Source organism: Cynocephalus volans, chromosome 3 (genome assembly GCF_027409185.1).
Source record: "Cynocephalus volans isolate mCynVol1 chromosome 3, mCynVol1.pri, whole genome shotgun sequence".
Classification (NCBI taxonomy): Eukaryota; Metazoa; Chordata; class Mammalia; order Dermoptera; family Cynocephalidae; genus Cynocephalus; species Cynocephalus volans.
Window position 1 is genome coordinate 115,980,734 of NC_084462.1, and position 21,365 is coordinate 116,002,098.

General features: G+C 31.4%; 1 protein-coding gene and 1 non-coding gene across 4 annotated transcripts in view; both read right to left on the reverse strand.

Annotated features, from left to right (window-relative positions):
• The window catches only part of STRN3 (striatin 3), a 99,661-nt gene that overhangs the window by 14,375 nt on the left and 63,921 nt on the right, over positions 1–21,365 (reverse strand). Inside the window, exons 8-13 of one of the 3 annotated variants that reach the window (XM_063088339.1) lie at positions 18,181–18,291; positions 9,005–9,145; positions 3,750–3,883; positions 2,300–2,475; positions 2,066–2,113; positions 1,672–1,793 (exon numbers count right to left, since the gene is read on the reverse strand). In XM_063088339.1, the coding sequence (XP_062944409.1) occupies positions 1,672–1,793; positions 2,066–2,113; positions 2,300–2,475; positions 3,750–3,883; positions 9,005–9,145; positions 18,181–18,291 (732 nt within the window). The remainder of the gene's footprint in view (positions 1–1,671; positions 1,794–2,065; positions 2,114–2,299; positions 2,476–3,749; positions 3,884–9,004; positions 9,146–18,180; positions 18,292–21,365) is intronic. The other 2 variants (XM_063088337.1, XM_063088338.1) reach the window with 2 other exon arrangements.
• On the reverse strand, positions 16,073–16,146 carry TRNAI-AAU (transfer RNA isoleucine (anticodon AAU)). The gene has a single exon. It is a non-coding gene; the product is annotated as a tRNA-Ile (tRNA).

Here is a 21,365-nt window from a genome sequence, read left to right on the forward strand (position 1 = left end):
TCTTCTTTGGATATGATTCCACTCTCTTCTGTACTTCCCCCTACTCTTAACTCACACTTTCTCAGTTTCCTTTGTTGGAAACTTTCCTTTCCTATCTTGCTCTAGCCACCCTCCCAACGTACTTGGGCCTTTAGTACCAGGTTGTCTTCTTTTCTTACCCTACACAATACACTCTCCCAATGTTATATCATCCATTCTCACAGCTTTAAGTATCACTTGTATAGAGATGACTCCCATATTTTTATCTCCAACCCAGATCTCTTTGAGCTCTGTATTTGTATACTACCTACCTGATACTGCCAGCTTTTAACATGCATAAAATCCAAACTCACCATCTTACTTCTCCTCACACCTATCTGCCCCATTTTAAAAAATGCTACCATACATACTTAGTTGCTCGTGTCAAAAACATTGGTGACGAAAACATTCTGAAATCAGATAGTGGTGATGGCTGCATAACCCTGTGAACACAGTAAAAACTATTGGATTATATACCTTAAAAGGGTAGATTTTATGGTATATGAATTATATCTCAATAAAGCAATTCACTATTAAAAAACACAACTAAATCACGAGTTGCTAACCCATAAATACACTCAGTGCAATTTACCAATTAATCCTGTCTATTCTACCCTACTTCCCCAATATTTCCTAAATCCAATTTCTTCTAACTGCTCTGCTACTACCACTCTAATCTTGGCAACATCATCTCTCACCTAGTCTACTGTACTCCTGCAGTGCAACTGCTTCCTAATTGGTATTCCTGTTTCCACTCTTCCTGCCCCCAATTTATTCTCAAATAGTCACAGTCACCTTTTTAAACCCTATTTTTATCAAGTCACTTCCTGGCTTAAAACTTTTTACTGAAAGTTTCCTTTTATCCTTTAGATTTTGGCTTGAATGTCACTATTTTAGATAGACCTTTCCTGACTACTCATCTAAAGTTCTCTTTCACAGGACTCTATCTTATCACTTAACACAATTTGTAACCACAGACCACATCCCCTTGTTTATTTGTTCAATGTCTATCTTTTTCATTAGACTAAATCTTATTTCTTCACGTAGTGCTTACTATGCCTGGTAAATGTAGGCACCAAGTGTGTGTAAAATAAAAAGAACAAAGAACTCATAAACATTTTGTTTTAATGTTTTATAATTATGAACAATGTCCTTGTAAATATATTTGAACACATGTGCAAGTATTTCTGTAGGACAGATTTCTAAAAGTGCTATTTGTAAGTGAGATTTTTGTTTTTCGTTTTGAAATTAAGGAATGTTTTGCTCACCCAAAAAGTTGTACTGATTTATACCCACCTTTCCCTATTTGTTTCCATTGTCTTTCACTTAATATTTTTGAACTAATAAGTTATTTCTTACATTTAAAAATTTGTTACTTAGATTATATTTTGTTTCCTTCTCTTTATTACTAGTGAAATTAATGTTTCAATTAATATAGATTTTTAACAGACACCACAGAGAAAATATTAATTCACAGACTGACTCATGGCATGACATTTCTTAATTTTTTTTTCTTTAAAAAAGAAAATTACTAGCAAATGGAAGAACTAAATGAGAACACTACTGTTTAAACAACCTAGAAATAGTTTTTGAAGGATTTACTTTTGTCAATTCCATTCACTTAAAAAAATACATTTTGACCCTTTTACTTACCATATGTATCATATGGATCCACATTAGGACTAGGCATATTCCACCACTGGATCGTTGCGTCAATACCACCACTAAAACACTGTTCTCCATTAGAACTAATAGCTAATGACAGAACAGGGCCACTATCATAGGAAGAGAGGGAAAAAATTATTTATAAAACCTAAGTAGAAACTCAAAGCCCCATTACCCCAACCTCTGAATTTATGTGGTATTCACATTTGAATAGTACTGTTATATTCATATTCTCACTAATACAATTATTAATCAAGGGAGATATTATCCAAATAATATGCCTTTTCTAATATAAAACAAATATTGAGAAAATTACAAGGTTTAAGGATTGATAAATAATACTTAATATCGTTATGGTTGTACTTAACTCAATAAAACTTACATGTGGGCCCTAAATGTGTAGATAGGCTCTACATCTAAAGAGGCACTCCTGAAAGAGGGGGGAAAAAGGGTGGGGAAGAGAAGGCAGTTAAATAACCAAAAATCACTGGTTGATATGAAAAAATCATTAGGTAGATCAAATGTGTACATAAAAGATATGGGACAATAAAGAGGAACAATTACTTATACTGGCAAAATTGGAAGGAAAAAACCAGGCTACCATTAAAATACTTGCTTTTTGGCAGGAACTGTTTTTTGCAAGTTCCAAAGTTTCAGGGTATGGTCCTCAGAGGCAGTAACCAGAACAGGTTCTACAGGATGAAAAGCTAATGCCCGTACTCCATCAAAATGGCTACGTAGTGTATACTTGGGGTTCCATGTCTTTCGAAAGGCATCTTTATTGGCAGGCAACTAAAAAGAAAGAGTGCCATATTTAGTGGTGAAAGTAGTAGTTGGTAGGCATATGGAGTTTTTCTTTGTTTCTTTTTGGTGTGTTTAAAAAATATATTAAAAACTTGACAACAAATCTGTATCATTTAATAAGAATTCAGAAGAATAATTTCATTATCCTTTCAAATACCTAGATCAAATGAAGAGTTCCTTAATCTGTTTTCACCTAATTATCAAGTTATTAAATGTCAGATAAGAACAAAGTAACTACCATCGCTGCAATGCTTTACATAAAAACAAAAAAAACCCCTAAATTACATAAATTATTACCAAATTTCCAAGGATATAGTATTAACAATAGAGTTGTCATTTAGGAAACCAGCATGTGAAATTTTTAACGGCAGCAAGTTAAAGCACTTCCTAAAAATCTGAACTAAGGATCCTTTAAGAGTATTTTCATAATTCTTGATATGGAGAGGGTAGTCTTTTTACCTTCATTTCAGATAAAGATCTGTAACAATAGGCTTTAAAATCACTTATAAAGCAGTCAAAAGTTTACTAGAATTTAGTTGCTTACATACTTTAAAAATACTAATGAGAATAATCCAGCCCACCAAGACTGATGTCCCTAAAAAGCAAGCTTACATAAGTAGAAAATGTAGAAAAAAAAGTTACAAAAGGAAAAAAAACTAATTTGCTGAAAAACTGCAATTCATTATAGTAAAAATCTAAACAAGTATAGTTAACTCTCAACTGAGTGTTAAATGTCTAGGAAAAATTTAATCCAAGACTAGTTTCACCTCTAATACTGTCTGTCCTTCCCATCCCCCTGCATTCTCTCCTCATCCCTCAAATGAAGGAGTTAAGCATTCAGGAAATGATGCAAACTAACTTTAACATTATACTTGAGAAAATAAAAGTTCAAAAATAAAACATGCTTTGTAAGTATCCTGAAGGCAAGTAAGTGATTCAGGTTATCTATTTTTTTTCTTGTTAACAGCAAAATATTAATTAATTTAAGTAGATAACTGAGAGTTGACTACTTAAGATGTATTTACCAATATTTTAAGGTAGTCATCCCAAACTCCTAGCTAATCCACCAAAATACCTAAGAAAAATTTAAACACTACAAAGAAAGTAATTAGAAAAACTACATGTCACTTCAAATCAACACATTGACACACTTAAACTTATCTTTTCCATGCACCTGGACATTAATTCTTTTATAAGTGATTCCAAAAAATAAGGAGCCTTCTATTAAATCATTAAAAAATTAAAAATAAAACTGCACTTACATCATAACTATAGTCTGCATCATTTGTTACCGTCAAGTCTGCAAGGTCTCCAAGGCCCAGTACACTTAACAAAACATCATCAGAACCCATAATAAATGACTTGCCTCCTCCAGATGGAAACGTTATTGGTTCAGCTATAAAGAACAAAACCGCTTCTTAAATGCTGAAAAATCATACAGTACAAGACAATATTGTGGGGGAAATTAAAGCACTTAACAGTTACAATATTCAGTCATATAATTAATTTTTATTTTCCTACTTCTGCTCAAAAAATCCTATTACTGAGTAGTAATAAACAAATTTGTTGGAACTGCAAGGTGGTACTCTTCCACAACCCAACTGTGCACTAGATATATTATTCCAGGGTGGAAGGTGGGACACAAAAGTTTGTCTAATTATAACTACAGTTTACATGTTAAATAAGAAATTGGTCCAACTGTGATGAAATAAGGGAGTTAAATATCAGATTTCAGCTATTCATGGGAAACAAACCTCTACCACTAACCTCAATGTAACTTACACAGTATCTTTAAAACGTAATAGGTTTTTTAAAAGTCCTTTTGCTTCTAAAGAAGTACTAGGCATTCTAGTCCCTGACAAAAATTAATACAAGCATTGAAACGTAAATGGTTTTCAAACAGTCTACTATAGAGTATATCAGTTCACTGGAATGAAGCCTTAATTGCTCGGATTCCTTCAGTAACAGCAACGGTCTAGGGAAAAGGCAGTTAGTTCTACCACCAACAATGTCAGTTTCCTTTCTGTAAAAGGTTAATCCACGTGACCTCCAGAATGCCTTCCAGTTTTGAAGCTCTATCATTTTTTATTTTAATGTCCCCTTTTATTTACCATGATACTTCTAAGATGAAGCAACTAAATTATATTGACTGACTGCATAACTTTCATTAAATTTCTGATCAGAATTATGTAATTTCAATTTCAAACTAAACTCAGGTCAAAGTTTCCTTTTACTTAGTTTTCTCAACTACATCATGTGCAGTATTACAGCTTTCCATGATAATATTAGCAGTTCCAACTTAATTACTTAAAATGTGTTTTTTTCCTCTTTACCCACTATTGGTCAAACTGGCATAATTTGGATGACAGACTATACTATTATCTAAATATTTTGCTGTAACAGTTATAGTGTAAGTGATAATTTCGGTATCATTTCAAACAGATGCTTTGAAAGCAAAACTGTAACATTAAAATGTAAGGGAGAAATACTCAAGTCATTATAATACAAAACAACTCAATATATCAAAACACTTAAAATTCATGAGCAAATTTAAAAGGGAAACATACAAATACTCAAGCTAATTATCAATTTTGAAAAATTCATATGAAAAAATGATATAAACTTAATACATTACAGAAAACAAAACAGGTGTAATGAAATTTGACAGTCACCACTAATCTTATTGAAAATAAATCTGAGAAGATACAATTCATTTATACTATGGCAAAAGTAAAATTCATCTTTACTTAGACTATCTTGTTATTTTATTATTCAATCAAAGTAAGCTATATAATTTGATTCAAATAGGGTCGTAAAATGAAGTTCTGATTCAGCAGCTGATCTACAGAAAATCTAAAAGCATTTGGTAGAAAATATATAGAGAGATACTAAGTGGTATTTAATCTTTCAATGATTATACTTATTGAATCTGAACAATCTGCAGCACTGATCTTTCCTACTGATATTTAGTATACAGTTATTGGTAATACCAGAAGGAGATAAGAACTACAAATCAATAGTGTAAAATTATGCATAAGAACAATTATATAAAAGTCATTAGCTAATGTTTACTCAAAGTATTTTTTGCCAGTACAAAGAAATATTTCTTTTTTAAACTCATAATTCGCTGGTAAGATGAGTTAGAACAAAATGCCACAATTCCTCCACTCACGATTATACAAACATTCACTAACACAAATCTTAATAAAAGCCCAATAAAATAACTTTAACATAACAACAAGTTATTTTGCATTATTACATATTCTTTGTGCACGAATACATCTGATCAGCCAGTGATCATTTTTAGGAGGACGTGAAAGGAAGTGTTTGGGCAATATTAGCTAGTTTTACTAAAGTTTTAGATTAATTATATTTAACAAAAAGCTAGTATTATACTCATTTCTAATTATTCATATGACACTTCTGTCCCTTTCTCTATAAATACACACACATATTTATTTATATATAGCAAGCTATACTGCTTACTCAGCATTTACTTACATATATATGTGCAAAAAAATCTTTTAAGTTATTATTTCTGCTTTTCATATGCCCCATCACTGCAGCATATGGTAGTCACAATAGACAGTCAATTTGTTTGCCCTTGTTTTCCTGTAGAGGGATTAATTTCTATTCTACAAATCCATTTTATTAACATACTACCTGTAGCACATGGTTAGGTAAGCATAAAATGTCATTCACAATTCAAAGAAAAATACAAGTATTAAAAAATAGTTTTTAATTTAATAATGGAAATTATAACACTTTTTATTGGACAGACTAAGAGATTTCATTAAGCAATTTAAGAATACTATTACCATATTAGCATTTTCCTTTATTTCAATCTTAGGGTCTACAAAATGGGATCCTATAAATAAGGCCTTTTTCATACTTAACTAATTCTCCTTTTGATGGACACTCTGACCAAGGAAACCTGTACTTCACATATCAAACTCTTCCTTTCTCCTCCACTTTTATCAAACCTAAAGAACACTGTCCAATAACTGATACTATTTATGCCAGTGGCAACCTGGTATGTCCTAAGTCTTTAGTTACAACAGTCTGAAAAGTTGCAGTGTAGAACAATCTCTCCTAGAAAACAGAGATCTGGTTCTTTATAATATGAGGTATGATGTGGACTTCCAAAGAAAAGCACGAAAGTTGGGGTTGCCACTGAAAATAACAGATTATTAACTCCAATGTTCCCTTCTTACCTCAAAATTGAATTCAAATAAAAAATCTCTTTAAATAAATTCTGGTAAAAGTTACCCTTTGAAAAGTATAAGGAAGTTCATGCTTATCAAATCTCCCCCCTCACTCTCCTCTCACCATTAAAAAAAGAGATCATTGATTTACATTGTTTGTTTAAAACACATATATACATATATACATACATACATACATACATACATACATACATACATACATACATACAAGCAAACACACACAGAGATCTCTAAATTGGTTTTTGTATAGAGTGGGCCTTGATTGGCTTTTTCCATAAACCGTTCTTCTGAAACACTTAAAAGGGTCCATAGTACTGCTTATATGGCTTTGCCTTAAACTGCAAAATCTGCAGTTTAAATGTACAACATTAATTACAAAAATTAGCAAGTGGTACTACTCATTATTCGATAAAACAGACTAAAAGATAGTCTCTACTAAATGCATAAAATAAAAATGGAATTGGTATGTGCATCTTAAAAAATACTTCCTAAAGTATGTATATTTTCCTGTTTAGAAAATAGCTCATTAGTGGAAATGAGATCCAGAAAAATCAACAGAGACTATTTTATTCTTCATTTGTTTTGTTTTAGTTTTATTATTTTAGTGATTTCTCTTTCTTTCCTCATATTTTTTACATATTAAGGTGAATGGTAAAGGTAAGGCAAATAGTAAATTAAGGTGAGGGAGAAATGAAAAATTATTTAAACTCCAACTGTAAAATATGCCACTTAGAGAAATTTTAAAAGAGAACAAGATGTATACAAAAATTATTGACTGGGGCGAACAAATATCCTTACACAGCAAAAGCATAAACATCAATGAAATTCAATCCATATGCCAAATTATTAGATAACAAATTATCTTATATCTCATATATCACAATAATCTTTCATTAAAAATTCAGATTTGCTACTTCGAATTATAATTACCTAGACCTAGAATTATAAATCATTCAAGTGTATCTATGTATCTTCCACTAAAATCAATTTTCTTTTCCTACACATTTCTGGTCAAGGCAAATTTTAGCAAATTCATTACTAGGTAGTACATTATATACTTGCTACCTGGTTAAAAAGCATGATGTTATCTTATTCTAAAAATGATTAAATTAAGCAACAGTTACATATATTTTTAGAGGTAATATATATGTAAAGTTCCAAGCACAGTGCATGGCACTTAATTATCTTCTAGTAAAAGTGGTAATTATTATTAGTTACTAAATTTAAGCAATATGACAAAATTAGTAGGTTTTTTTCATATGTATTAAAGTTTACTTTTATAAATTACCATTTTTGCGGAGAAAAAGGAACTCTCATACATTGTTGGTGGGACTGCAAAATGGTGCAGCCTCTATGGAAAATGGTATGGAGGTTCCTTAAACAATTGCAAATAGATCTACCATACGACCCAGCCATCCCACTGCTGGGAATATACCCAGAGGAATGGAAATCATCAAGTCGAAGGTATACCTGTTCCCCAATGTTCATCGCAGCACTCTTTACAATAGCCAAGAGTTGGAACCAGCCCAAATGCCCATCATCAGATGAGTGGATACGGAAAATGTGGTACATCTACACAATGGAATACTACTCAGCTATAAAAACGAATGAAATACTGCCATTTGCAACAACATGGATGGACCTTGAGAGAATTATATTAAGTGAAACAAGTCAGGCACAGAAAGAGAAATACCACATGTTCTCACTTATTGGAGGGAGCTAAAAATTAATATATAAATTCACACACACACATACACACACACACACACACAAACCGGGGTGGGGGGGAGAAGATATAACAACCACAATTATTTGAAGTTGATACAACAAGCAAACAGAAAGGACATTGTTGGGGGGGAGGGGGGGAGGGAGAAGGGAGGGAGGTTTTGGTGATGGGGAGCAATAATCAGCTACAATGTATATCGACAAAATAAAATTTAAAAAAATAATAAATAAATAAAAAAATAAAAAAAATTAAAAATTAAAAAAATATATATATATAAATTACCATTTTCCTGCTACTAAACCTATAAGCTAAAGTTAGATTTAACAAAAGTACTCTGAATTGACCCAACTCTTCCTAACATTACAAACAAAATATAAATAGAAGCCAGAAATTTAAAAATCCCTATCTAAGACAATTAAACCAAGAGCTTGCCGAACACATTCTCAGAAGATCATATAAAATGATGTTCAGCATTTTAAACAGCAGCAAATTTGCAATATTAAGATGAGATTTGGAGTTTAAGGTCTTCTGCAATGTAAATAAACATTATAACTAAATTTTGTACCTTCCTCTGCTCTTGCACCTTCATGATCAGTCATTCTAGTAGAGGCTGACCTAGACTGATTAATGATTCCTGAAGGGATGTGGGGCAGCTCATCCTCTCCCAGATCAGCTATCATGTCGTAGAGTTTTCTCCTGTTGACTCCTGTAAATTAACGTCAGCAGTAGAGGTTCACTTAATGGCTACCGCTTGACTTGCTTGCAGCCTTTAAAACCAATTTACTAACAAAACAGGTTATTAAGAAGTCCCAGTCATTAAAATATCAGATAATTAAAGATGCCTTTAATTTTCTATACCATCCCTCCAAACACATTTATATTTAAGATATTCACTATTCCTGTGGATACATATGTCCACTGTGTATTCTAAACATACATACATATATGGTCATCATTTGGTATCCATAGGGGATTGGTTCCAGGACCCACTGAGGATACCAAAATCCACAGATACTCAAGTCCCTTATATAAAATTTGCATATAACTACACATATCCTCCCATAAACTTTAAATCATCTCTAGATTACTCATAATACCTAATACAATGTAAATGCTATCTAAATAGTTGCTGTAATGTAGTTTAGGCAACAGTGACAAGGAAAAAAGTCTGTACATGTTCAGTACAGACACAAATTTTTTTTCCAAATATTTTCAATCCACAATCGGTTGAATCCATGAATGCAGAACCCATGGATATGGCGGGCCAATTATATACACATATGTATAGGTATATATATGTGTGCATACACATACATATATGTATATATACATATTTATCTATAGAAAGAGAGAGAAAGAGAGACTGACTTCTGTTACTCAACCAAAGTTCTGTAAGCTCACAGACACAGAAGGTACCATTAAAACAAACAGTTCTGGTGTTTGAGGTTAATGTTTACCAGTGTAAATAAAACATGGGTTTTTCAACTTAATTCACTGTTAGAAAAAAATTAAAAAAGAAATAAGTACAAACAGTTTTTATGAGGGTGCAACAAACAATTAACTTTCTCTGGTGTTTCCATGGATATTTTCTGGTCACATTAGCACAAATCTGTCATTAACAAATTAAGTCCAATTTCTCTCAAAATGTTTTTTCACTTTTCCCAAATTTGAAAAAAACTGACTTACCATGAGCTCTCTGAGTTTCTCATAATGATGTGAAAAGTCAATAATGTCATAAGCCATAAATTTAAGGGGAGAATTTCAGCTGTTGCCTGGATGATTCAGGCAAAATACACAAAACTCAAAAGCTTCTGCAGTACTGTGGAATATTTTTTAACTGTGAACTCCAGAGATAGCAGAATCATTTATTTTGAACTATGTACTTTGAAATAAAGTTCAGTTTTTAAAATGTCATAAAAAATAATTTGAAAAGACAAAGAAAATATTTTATAATCAATATAAACAAAGACATGCTGACCCAGTGGCAGTGGGTTATGAGAACTTATTAACATTAGTGTCACTAAAATTGGTATAGAACCTTCCCCCACTGCTAAATTTGACTGGCTTAAAAAAATAAAACAATTAAAATAGGCAAATCCAAGTTCAAGCATTATGACCTTATATTCATGACCTTATATTCACTAACCTCAACAGTAATGAACTAATTACACTGCTGTGTAATTATTAAATTGACTGTTGCTATCTGAATATTAGTAATTCTACAGGAACTATGATTCATCTATGCATCCCTAACAGAATGCTAGATAACTAATTAGATGGTAAGAATTAGAGAAACGGGTGTGTACTCTTAACACATTTATTAGCTCTATTTTACAGTAATTCCCAACTCACTAGAAATACTTAAGCAACTCTACTTCCAGATGTAGGTAATATGCCATATAGTCTGAATTTTCTAAAATAATTATAATGGGGACACTTGGTGTTACCTAAGGATTCTCCCACTGACAGTGAAGTGACTGAACAAATTCCCTGACAAACAAAAACTGCCAAATGGATGTCCAACCACCAGTGTGAATTCAATGTAAAAGAAAATAAACATTATTCTTTCTCACAAAATAGTTCCCCTTTATAATTTTCCCACGAGTATGACTATCACCACCACTGATTTAGTTTCTGTTCTTAAAATTCTGCAACCACATCTTAACAATTCCTCTTCAACTTGTAAAATAAGGAAGAAAAAAACTATTTTAAAAAAAGAATTCTCCTTTGAAGTATTCTTCAGATTAATCTCTTTCTCTCAATTATCAACTTTGTTCTAATGAAGGCATTCATTCTTATAGATTACCACCATAGATTCTTAATTGGTTGTTCTACCTCCAAGATCCATTTGCCTTCAAATTTCAATACTAACACTAAATTAAATAACCTAAATACATTTAGGTTATTAATAGGACATTAACCTATCACATTTATTATATCATCCCTTGCCCAGAAACCACAAGTGGCACTTAAAAACTCTCTGGATCAAGGTTAACTAAAATCCTGTACTTAATCTTGCCATGTGCCTCATCATCTATTTTCTTCTGTCCAATCTTATCTTTTAATGATCCACAGTACAATTTTCCAGCCAAAGCAGTTTCCATATTCACCAAGGTTATTTCTGCCATATTTTGTCACATCTGCCCTCACCTATTCCTCTGAAAGGTGAGAACACTTCTTACACTCTCTCTCTCTCTCTCTCTCTCTCACACAAAGACATACAAGTTCCTATCTTCTAACACACACCTTGACCAATCCAAATTCTACCCATTCCTCCAACCCAGTTCCACTCCCCTGTAAAGCTTTTGCTGATCTTTCCCTGATAACTTTATTATACTTATGTATACCATAAAATCTGACTTTATTAAATATTATCTTGTAAATACTTCATTATATGATAGCTAATGTCAAACATAATAAAGACTTGAAAGAAGTTTTGTTGTTACAGATGTAAAGTCATAATCTTCCTGTACACACAACTGTGAGATAAAGAAGAGAGGAAAAGTAGGAGACAACATGAAAGTCATTGTTTGAACTGAGGATCCCAAATTATATAATTATTATTTGCATACTATAGCTAAACATTAGTCTCTACGCGGTACAGTGCCAAAGTAAGGAAAAGATGAACTTTCCTGCTCTAATTCTAGTTTCTCAAAAGCTAAAAGATGAAAAGAGATCTCGTAACCAGAAATCACTGTTTTTACTCTACTTTGTACAGGATTTTTAAACTGCAAATTTAATATGTCTTCATTTTCTTTCTAAACCTATCCATAATTTTAAATACAGTAACTGCAATGAAACAATTTCAAATAAAAAATATTAAGTCTGATTAGCAATAATGAGAAAATTATAATGGTATTAACTGTAACAGAATATTATACATAATATTAATATCAATATTTAAAGGCATATTTGAAGACTCATTAAGCATTAATTAGATAGAAACTGATTCTCGATTATGGCTGAGATCTATATTAGGATAAATACCTTTTCTAATTCTTATAGCAAGAAAAACTTTTTTACTACTATCAATTAAAAATCACAACCTGCCTACCTCTTAACTATGACTACCAAGTCCTATATAAATGCACAATCCTCTAAATAGATTGTAACACAATGAAAAACATATTATGCATGCCATGGGTAAGCCAAACTATGGACTAACTACTGATATGCTAGTGTTTTTAAATTCATACTTACAAACACACACACTCATAACATGTGAAATTAATCTTCCCATATACTCTACTATTGTAAGTAAAATAGTACAACGTCTTCCCTTTCTCAAATGTGCCCTCCTTTTGTTGATTAACCTTATATTCTGAAGCAGAACCAGCTATTAGCAGGCAAACAATCTGGAAAAGATAAGCTTATTTTAGTATAACTAGTTAAGTCATGTTTGCTAGATTTGTTCTATTTTCTGACTGTAGTTAAAATAAAGCTTCCAAATGACAACTATTGTCTTAAATAAATATGACACCACAATTTTAAGGAAAAATAACTTTAGCTTCAAAGTGATTTTGTGGTTTAAAAAAGTGCACTGATGGAAACTACTTTCTGACCCTAGGTAAAATGCCTAAATTAAGATATTTTCTTGAGGGAAAAAAAGGAAGATTGAAAGAAAGAAAACTGAGTTGAAGAACTTTTAAAACTGTAGAATTAAAGCCAGTAAAATAAAACAAGTGCATCCCTCAGTGAAAAATAATATCACTTTGTTGTGAAACAATTTAGTTTTTGTCTTTGATTTGATGCAGGACAGAGAATATAGAACCATTTTATGAACTTTAAATTTATACTATCTGCTAATCAGAAGTAGATTAATCGTCACAGATATTTTATAGTGTATGCAAAGGTATTTTTAAAAACCTACTGAAGATTATTGCCACAAAGAATAATTTCTCCCTAAATATATTAAAATGCCTAATTTTGGATATTTGGATTGAAGTCACACTTTATACATTTCCTGGTGACAATATGTTACCTTGGATCTCGAATAGCAAATAACAAATACTAATATAAAACTTAAAAAATGAAAATTAGAAAATGATCCAGGGAAGCTCCCTTATAATTTATACTAAAAGAAATACTGAAGAAGTTAAGACTTCGCTTTCCCAATGTACTGATAATCAAGCTGGAAGATGTATAGCAATTCTATAATATCAATTAAGGAAAGAGAGGAGATGGCAAAAAGTCATATTCTATACATAGAATATATAGGAAAGGTAGGATAAATCAGAATTAGAAAAATAAGACAAATCCATCCACTAAGAATCAGGAGTGCAAACATACATATTCTCAAAACGTGAATCTTTAAAATGGGGAAATCCTATAAATCTTTTGAAGACAGTAAATAAAATAATCTTATCTTCTTGGTAAGCCTAAGTGTTATAATATAGCAAAGAAGTAGATTATAAGAATAAGTGCACCTATAAAAGGAAAACCGATTATTATAATACAAAATTTAAACTTTCCTTGTTGGAAAACAGAAAAAAATAATTATCAAAGGAAGGCTTAAAAGATTTTAGCTCCTCTCTCATTCTAAATAAAGGCTTCGGATCTCAGGTGCTTCACACTTACTTCAGATGCTACACCCTGTGTGACTTTTAATCATGATCAATTTACATGTTTTTTTACTGAGATATAAACTATAGCAAAAATGGACACCATAAAAAGCTGGAAAAATCCCACCAGCCCAGGATTTTAATAAAATATTAGTTAATTTAGTACTTTCTGTCACTCTCCCCAGGAAATTACAGAAAGCTTGGGAATTATTAAAAAGTGGAAGAAAACTAGATCTGGGGTTAGATAACAGTATTGTATCAATGTTTACTTCCTGATTTTCATCACTGTACTGTAGTCATGCAACAGAATGTCTTTGTGGTTAGGTAACAACATAGACTAAAGTATTTAAGGGGCAACATGTGTACAACTTAGTTTTCTGAATTGTTAAAAAAAGCATATATTTACAGAAAGTAAAGAATAAAACGTGTGATAAGGGGGTAACATTTGGGAACCTGGGTGAAAGTATATGGAATTCTCTGTACTACTCTTGCAACTTCTTCTTAGTCAGAAATTATGTCAAAAAGTCAAACAGAAAAAGGAAGCTTAACCCTTTGAAGCCTGAGACCAAAATAACTACATCAAATCTCTTTAGTTTCATGGTCTTGTCTTTTAGAAGTATTAATAGATAAAGTACATCTCTTAAGTATATCTCACATTGCAAGAAAGAAATACTGAAGTGTGTACACTCCAATGCAAGGTTGTCACTGTTAAGCCATTTTTTCTTGACTCGGGTGGGAGGAAAAAAGAAGGGTAGGGTGGAATAAACAAGTTAGAAGACAGAGAAACTTCAGCTTAACACTTAATTGTAGAAGCCTTTCCACTTAAGAGTTAAATCTTGGCTGAGTCTTTCTTTACAAAGTTAAAAAGCTGATATTCTCTCCACTTCTCTTTCCCTTCGAAAAAGATTTTTTTTAAAAAAAGACATTTAAATTGGATTACACCTGCTGATTCCATATGGCAAAGTTAGCAAATAATTTCATTCCCTCTAAAAAGCTGGGGGGAAAATCTGTAGAAACCTAGTGCTATGATCCAGTAGGTGTGATTTATTCACATTTTGGAATTAAAAAAAAAAAATCAAAAGGATATAGTTTATAAGTTATTCTAAGTTGCAAAAGCTACATCCAAAAGAATATGAATATCAGAATAAAAACCAAAAAAACCTGGATAATAAAAATGCTAAGAAAATTCATGAATTATCTTTTCACATACAATTGTACCTTAGCATTAATATGATTATCTACTTGAATTAAAACAATTACAAGTTTATAATCTTTAAACAAACAAAAAAGTTTTTATTTCCTTAAATTTTATCTGCATGCCAGGGATTCAGAGACAATATTTTCATACTGAACTCTGTATTAAAGTGCAAAAAGTTTTTAATTTACAAAACTTCATAGAGGAAGTATAAAAAAGATACAAATTTCAGAAGGACAGACAGACTTATAGTTACTAGAGGTGGGAAAGGGGGAGGAGGGTTAAGAGAATAATTGGGTAAGGGACACAAAGAGTAATTATGATTTGTAATGATGAACATGCTAACAACATTGATTTGATCATCACATACTATACACAAATACTGATAGTCAACTCTGTACACCATAAATAAAAAATAAATTTAAAAAAGAAATAATTTATTATTTCTTAATTATTCTTTTCTAAGAAACTTTGCTAGAAACCTCATCCCTACATCTACTCACATAGGTAACCTTAAAAACAGTTTACCAAAACATTTAAAAATTAGAAACAATCTAAAAGTTTAACTAATGGAGGGTAGGTTAAACCCACAAAATGAATATTACATTCATTCACTATAAATTATATTTTAAAACATTAAGAAACAATGAGTTACTACACAATATAATAATATTCTTGTTGAAAAATAAAAAAGGAAGTTTATGTATAAAGACTTTTAGGAAAAGCTGGATGGATAGATGCCTAATATTAAGTGTAGTTAATCTCTGAATGATAGGACTGCAGGCGATTTTTACTTTGTATTTTTTCTTTATATTTTTATATACTTCTTATATTGTCTGAATAACAAGCATGTGTTTGTTGTTATTGTTTAGGAAGCTGGCCAATACAGGGATTGAATCCTGGACCTTGGTGTCATTAGCACCATGCTCTAACCAACTGAGCTAACCAGCCAGCCAAGTATATTATTTTTATGACTGTAGAGATAGTAAGATATTGTTAAGATATGAAAGCCCTAAGTTACATCTCCAGAGTCCTGAGATCCTGATTAAACACTGCAGCATCCTTTCACCCATTTCACATATTGGGTTCTTGAATATTGTTTGATGATAGGGTAGCTTGGTTAAAAAAAAAACAAATCAAAAACATATATAAAGGAATACGTGACATAAAATGATGTTTTCTACAAACTGTTAGCTAAGTAGGCAAATTATAAAACTTTGTACACTATGGTCCTATTAAAATTAAAATGAAGGGCTGAGCCCGTGGCGCACTCGGTAGCGTGCTGCGCTAGCAGCGTGGCGACGCTCCCGCCGCGGGTTCGGATCCTATATAGGAATGACCGGTGCACTCCCTGGCTGAGCGTCGGTCACGGGGAAAAAAAAAAAAAAATTAAAATGAATTTAAATCTTTTATGAGAATTTAAAAATGTAGTTTCAGTTCATCTGTTTGTAATATTTAATCAAACAGGTACTTTTTTAATTTAAAAAAAGTTTTAGAAAAATTTGAAACCTACAACTAACAAAGACATTTCTAAACATCAAAAATATATAGGTTTAGTCATAGTCTATCAAGAAAAAGAGATACTTCTATTTTAAATTAGAAGCAACATTATCTAACATTTTCTAAAGAAATCTTCAGCAGATGAAGTCAGTTTATGATAACATATATAAAATAAATAATGCAATATTAAAATAAACTATTTCATTTCTTTGGGGAAAAAAAACACAAAAACAAAAACCCTAAACCCTAAAATTCTAAAGTCATTTTGTCTCTACTAAAATAGTCAATCATACAAAAGTATTTTTATACTCAACATGCATGCATTACACGTAAATGATGTGAGAAGTAAACACAGCCCCTGCGCCCAGTACTAAACATTTTTTGAATACAATAAGCAGTTGACTGTACAGTCTGAAACTTCTTAAAGAATAGTTTGTCTTTTTACTCACATGCAATAATATAAGCTAGCATAAAGTTATAAAAGGAAATTGTGTAACAGGCAAAATCTTCAAAATTCCACTTAGACTCTCTACTCAAAAAAAAAGCTTTACTGAAGGAAATTCATACCTTTTTCCATTACACCTGCCATTTTATAAACTAAAGTATTTATCATCAGAGAAAGGAATATGAAAGAATGCCTACATGGTTTTTGCCTGTGTCATGCACTATTCTCTCCTTGATATAGTTTTAAAAGTCTAGCAGGAGTCAATGGCAAGTTCAAAATAGTTTCCCCCAAATAAGTTGAGGTCTCTCCAATTAATACTTATAGGTCTAAAGATGTTTTTCATGTGGCTGTTTTTAAGTTTGATTCACAAAATAGAAATGAATTATTTCTTTAAGAGAGGTGCTATAACTGCATTTATACTTTTGCAGTATATTGGTCAAGATAAAACATAGTGAAAAGTACATCCAGGCACCAAAACCTCCTGTCACCACTACCCTCCCCTCTGGCCTTCCCTCCTAAGAGTAGCCAAGAGGTTTTTTTGTTTATTTGTTTTTGCAGCTGTTATTGTTTGTAGCTGAATTAAGACCACAGAGCAAAAACTACTGGAAGGGCTTTCCTACTCACTGTATTTAAGGATTCCCAAAATAAGAAATGTAAGCTGGATATGAATTGGTTACAGCTATAATACCCTATGAACCAAAAATAGAAAAATTTATACTCTTCTTCCTTTTCAAAACATTTCTATTATTTTTAATTCCAAGGCCAATCAATATTCCTTACATTTTAGTTAACTTTTTAAGGCTTCAAAAAAACCTCAATATCTTTCCTTCACCCTTACCCACACATTTAAGATGATTTTCTACTTGATTAGTAACACATCCTAAATTATATTAAAATAAAATTTAATTATACAACAGACAAAGTTTAAAGTTAGTTGCCCCTTTTATAAAACTAAAAATAAAATTACACAAAAACAATTTAAAAAATTTTTTTCTCAATATTGGTATACAAAAATTATAATAGTCAGAATCTGCACTTACTCTTTACCCCTTTCTTCCCCTTTCGTTCCTTCTTGTACTGTTCCTTCAGTTTACTTATTAGTCCCTGGTCTACATCCCAAACCTCAGCAGTTGGGGAGAGGTCATCTTTATCTACATGCAGCACATTATTAAAAGAAAAAAAATCAGCAGTTGGCAACGCAAGCTATTGGCAGTAAAGTGTTTTAGCTTTACATAATCATAATAAAAAAGTACTAATAGCATATACTCAAAATACTTTAAAGGTGCAGTCTCAGTTTTAGTATTCATAACTCAAACTCTAAATGCCCATGTCATAAGTTTCTTAACATTTAGTACTAATGACAGTTAAATGGTGCTTCATTTTTCTGAATCACAAATTGGAAGGTTATTATTGTTTCAATGGTCTGATACTAGAAATCTAATATTATAAAAAAATGATCACTGCAACTTTATAAAAATGTTAATTAAAAAATTATTGAGCCAGCATCATAAAAGAAAATCAATGAATTACATGCAAACTACCCATAAAAGTGCAAGCTGGAAAGGTCAGTGTCATTTCATTGATGAAAATATTCATGCACCTTCTGTCACACTGATTCTGCATGCACAGGATAACTGTACTAATGGAGAGGCACTCTAGTTCAATATAATACATACATATAGTTCCAAAATACAATGTCTCAAATAATCCATACAAATTACTCAGAAAATCCCACCTCTGAGCCCACCCCACCCAAATAGCTCCACATCTCATTACCTTCTTTCATTCGTCTGCAACTAAGATTAGCCAAACACACACACGTGCACACACACACACAATAAAACAAAACTCAAATTCCACTGAAGAATTTTCTTAGAACTGAATTTTTTAGGGTAAGATAAAAGCAGTGATTAGCATGCAGTGAAAACATACATTCCTGTACATCTGCTAAAGATGACACTTCAGCTCTTCTAGCTGAGTACTAAGTCAATATTTGTTTAAAGTAAATAATTGTTCCTGAACAAAATGTTCCTCATAGTAAACTACAGGGAAAAGAGCATTAAAGAGGCAATATAAAAATAATTATGTCTTTTATAATTATTTTAAGTATCGAGGGTTTTCCCTTCATTTAGTTTGAAAACAGCCATGCTATTAGAAGTTTAATACTTACAGAATAACAATGAGGAGTTTATGTAAGTATGTAATTAAATAAAAACCATACCAAAATACATAGGTTAAATTAATCAATAAGAATGAAGAGTAAAATTTTAGAGAAAATGAACTTGTTAAATTTTTGATAACTCAGTATATTCTGGTTCACAAGTCTTGTAAGTTCCCTCGGCTTCACTGACTTAATCTATAAAGTGGACATTTTTTCCCCTCTTTTTAACTGCTATATGTAATAAACATTAGAAATTATCATATTTGAATGGCACACAGAAATTAAAACATTTACTGTACCTTGAGTCTTTCCTACTACAATTGTCATTTTTTCTCTGATGGATCTACCTATGATCATAGGTGATCAGTATGTAAAAAGCTAAATCCAAAGCTTTAAATTAATTAAACTTCAATTACTTGAAACTAGGTTACTCAAGAATGAAATTTACATGAAAGATCATCTGTCAAATCTGCAAACTATAATACCATTTGTAATACAGTTGTAATACTGATTTAAAGAGAAAATTCACTTGTCTTGTACTCTAATCATGAAGTTTCCTGAAAACTATGCTATATCAGGAATCCCTATCAACTTATTGAATATACCAAGAAAAATGTGATCTAAAGAATTAGTCATCTGCACTCAATGAATCCAACAATTCTTGTTTTAAATACTTAAACCAAGAAAAACTGACACATTTTGAGGAAATACTTTTTAAACCTCATAGAAGCAAAAAAAAAAAAAAAAAAAACCCAAAAGTGTTAAAAACTCTGTACAGAAAATTAGGACAGAAAAATTTAATAAGATGAACAGTTTTAAAAGATTTTTATAGAGAGACTAAAGATATGAATGGCTCTAAGGAGCAAAAGAGAGCAAGCTAAAAAAGCAAAGGAAATGAAAAAAAAAAAAGCTTAAGGAAAAAAAACAAATATTATTTGCAAGATAACTTCAAATCCAGAAAGCAAAGGTAAACTCAAGCAGTGCAAAGAATAGATTGGTGAATGCATAAGTGCACAAACAACATCCTGAAACTTGCCTGGTAAGTAACAGCTGATTTGATATTGCTTATAAGAAACAGATTAAGAGCAAAAGGGAAGAAGCAGCATAATCTTCTACAGATTAATCCTGTTTTAAAAATATCTGAGGAGGCAGGAAATACCAAGAAATGAGGTTGAATTAATTACTGAAATACAAATAACACAAAAAAGTTGACTCCTGGCAACTCAAAACCACAAAAACATGAAATTCTACTTCAGTAATTCTGATTACCAAAGCAGAGGAATTATACAAATCTACTAACTATACAGCATAAATTTGCAACTAACTTTATGCAAATATTCAACACTGTATCCACTGTATTTAAATATAAACATTCAGGTCTTATAAATTTCTAAAGATCAGTTTCAAAGGATAGGAGAAAATACAGTCTCCATGACAGAAGCAGCAAAATTAGAAATGCCAATTAATATTTCTGACTGTAAGAACTACTAAATATTACTAACATTAAACATAGACTACTTAATGCAGATAACAGGAAAAAAGGATTTAAAAGTTTTCAAAAAAGCAGTGGTTTCATAAGATAAAAGGATTCAAAATCAGAGACAACTGAGCACACTGCTAGTATACCAAAAAAAGGGGGGAGGGATTATCTATTATGGGTAAGTACTCAGGTATGTTTCATTAAGAGGAGACTTTCTTTTTTAAGAATCTGTGATCTTTACCCAATACTTTAAATCTGAAAACTACCATCTTCCCATTTATAAATATATTCAAGTTTTTAGGAAATTAATATAAAGGAGTGTTTGTATATCAATCCCCTTTGTTTTAGAAAAAATGAATATGATACCTCTTGAGTAGAAATGATGAACTTTAGGAACACTGCATAGATCCTTTGGCAGTTTTCATTTCTTATGGAAAGAAACTACTTAAACCATTTTGGACTTAAAAGAGTTCTTTCCCTTCATCAAGAACTTAAAATGCTTTAAAGATAATGTTTCAGTCTCATCTGGAAGGAAGAGACTTTATTGGTTACTTTCATTTATACAAGATATAGGTCACTCTCAA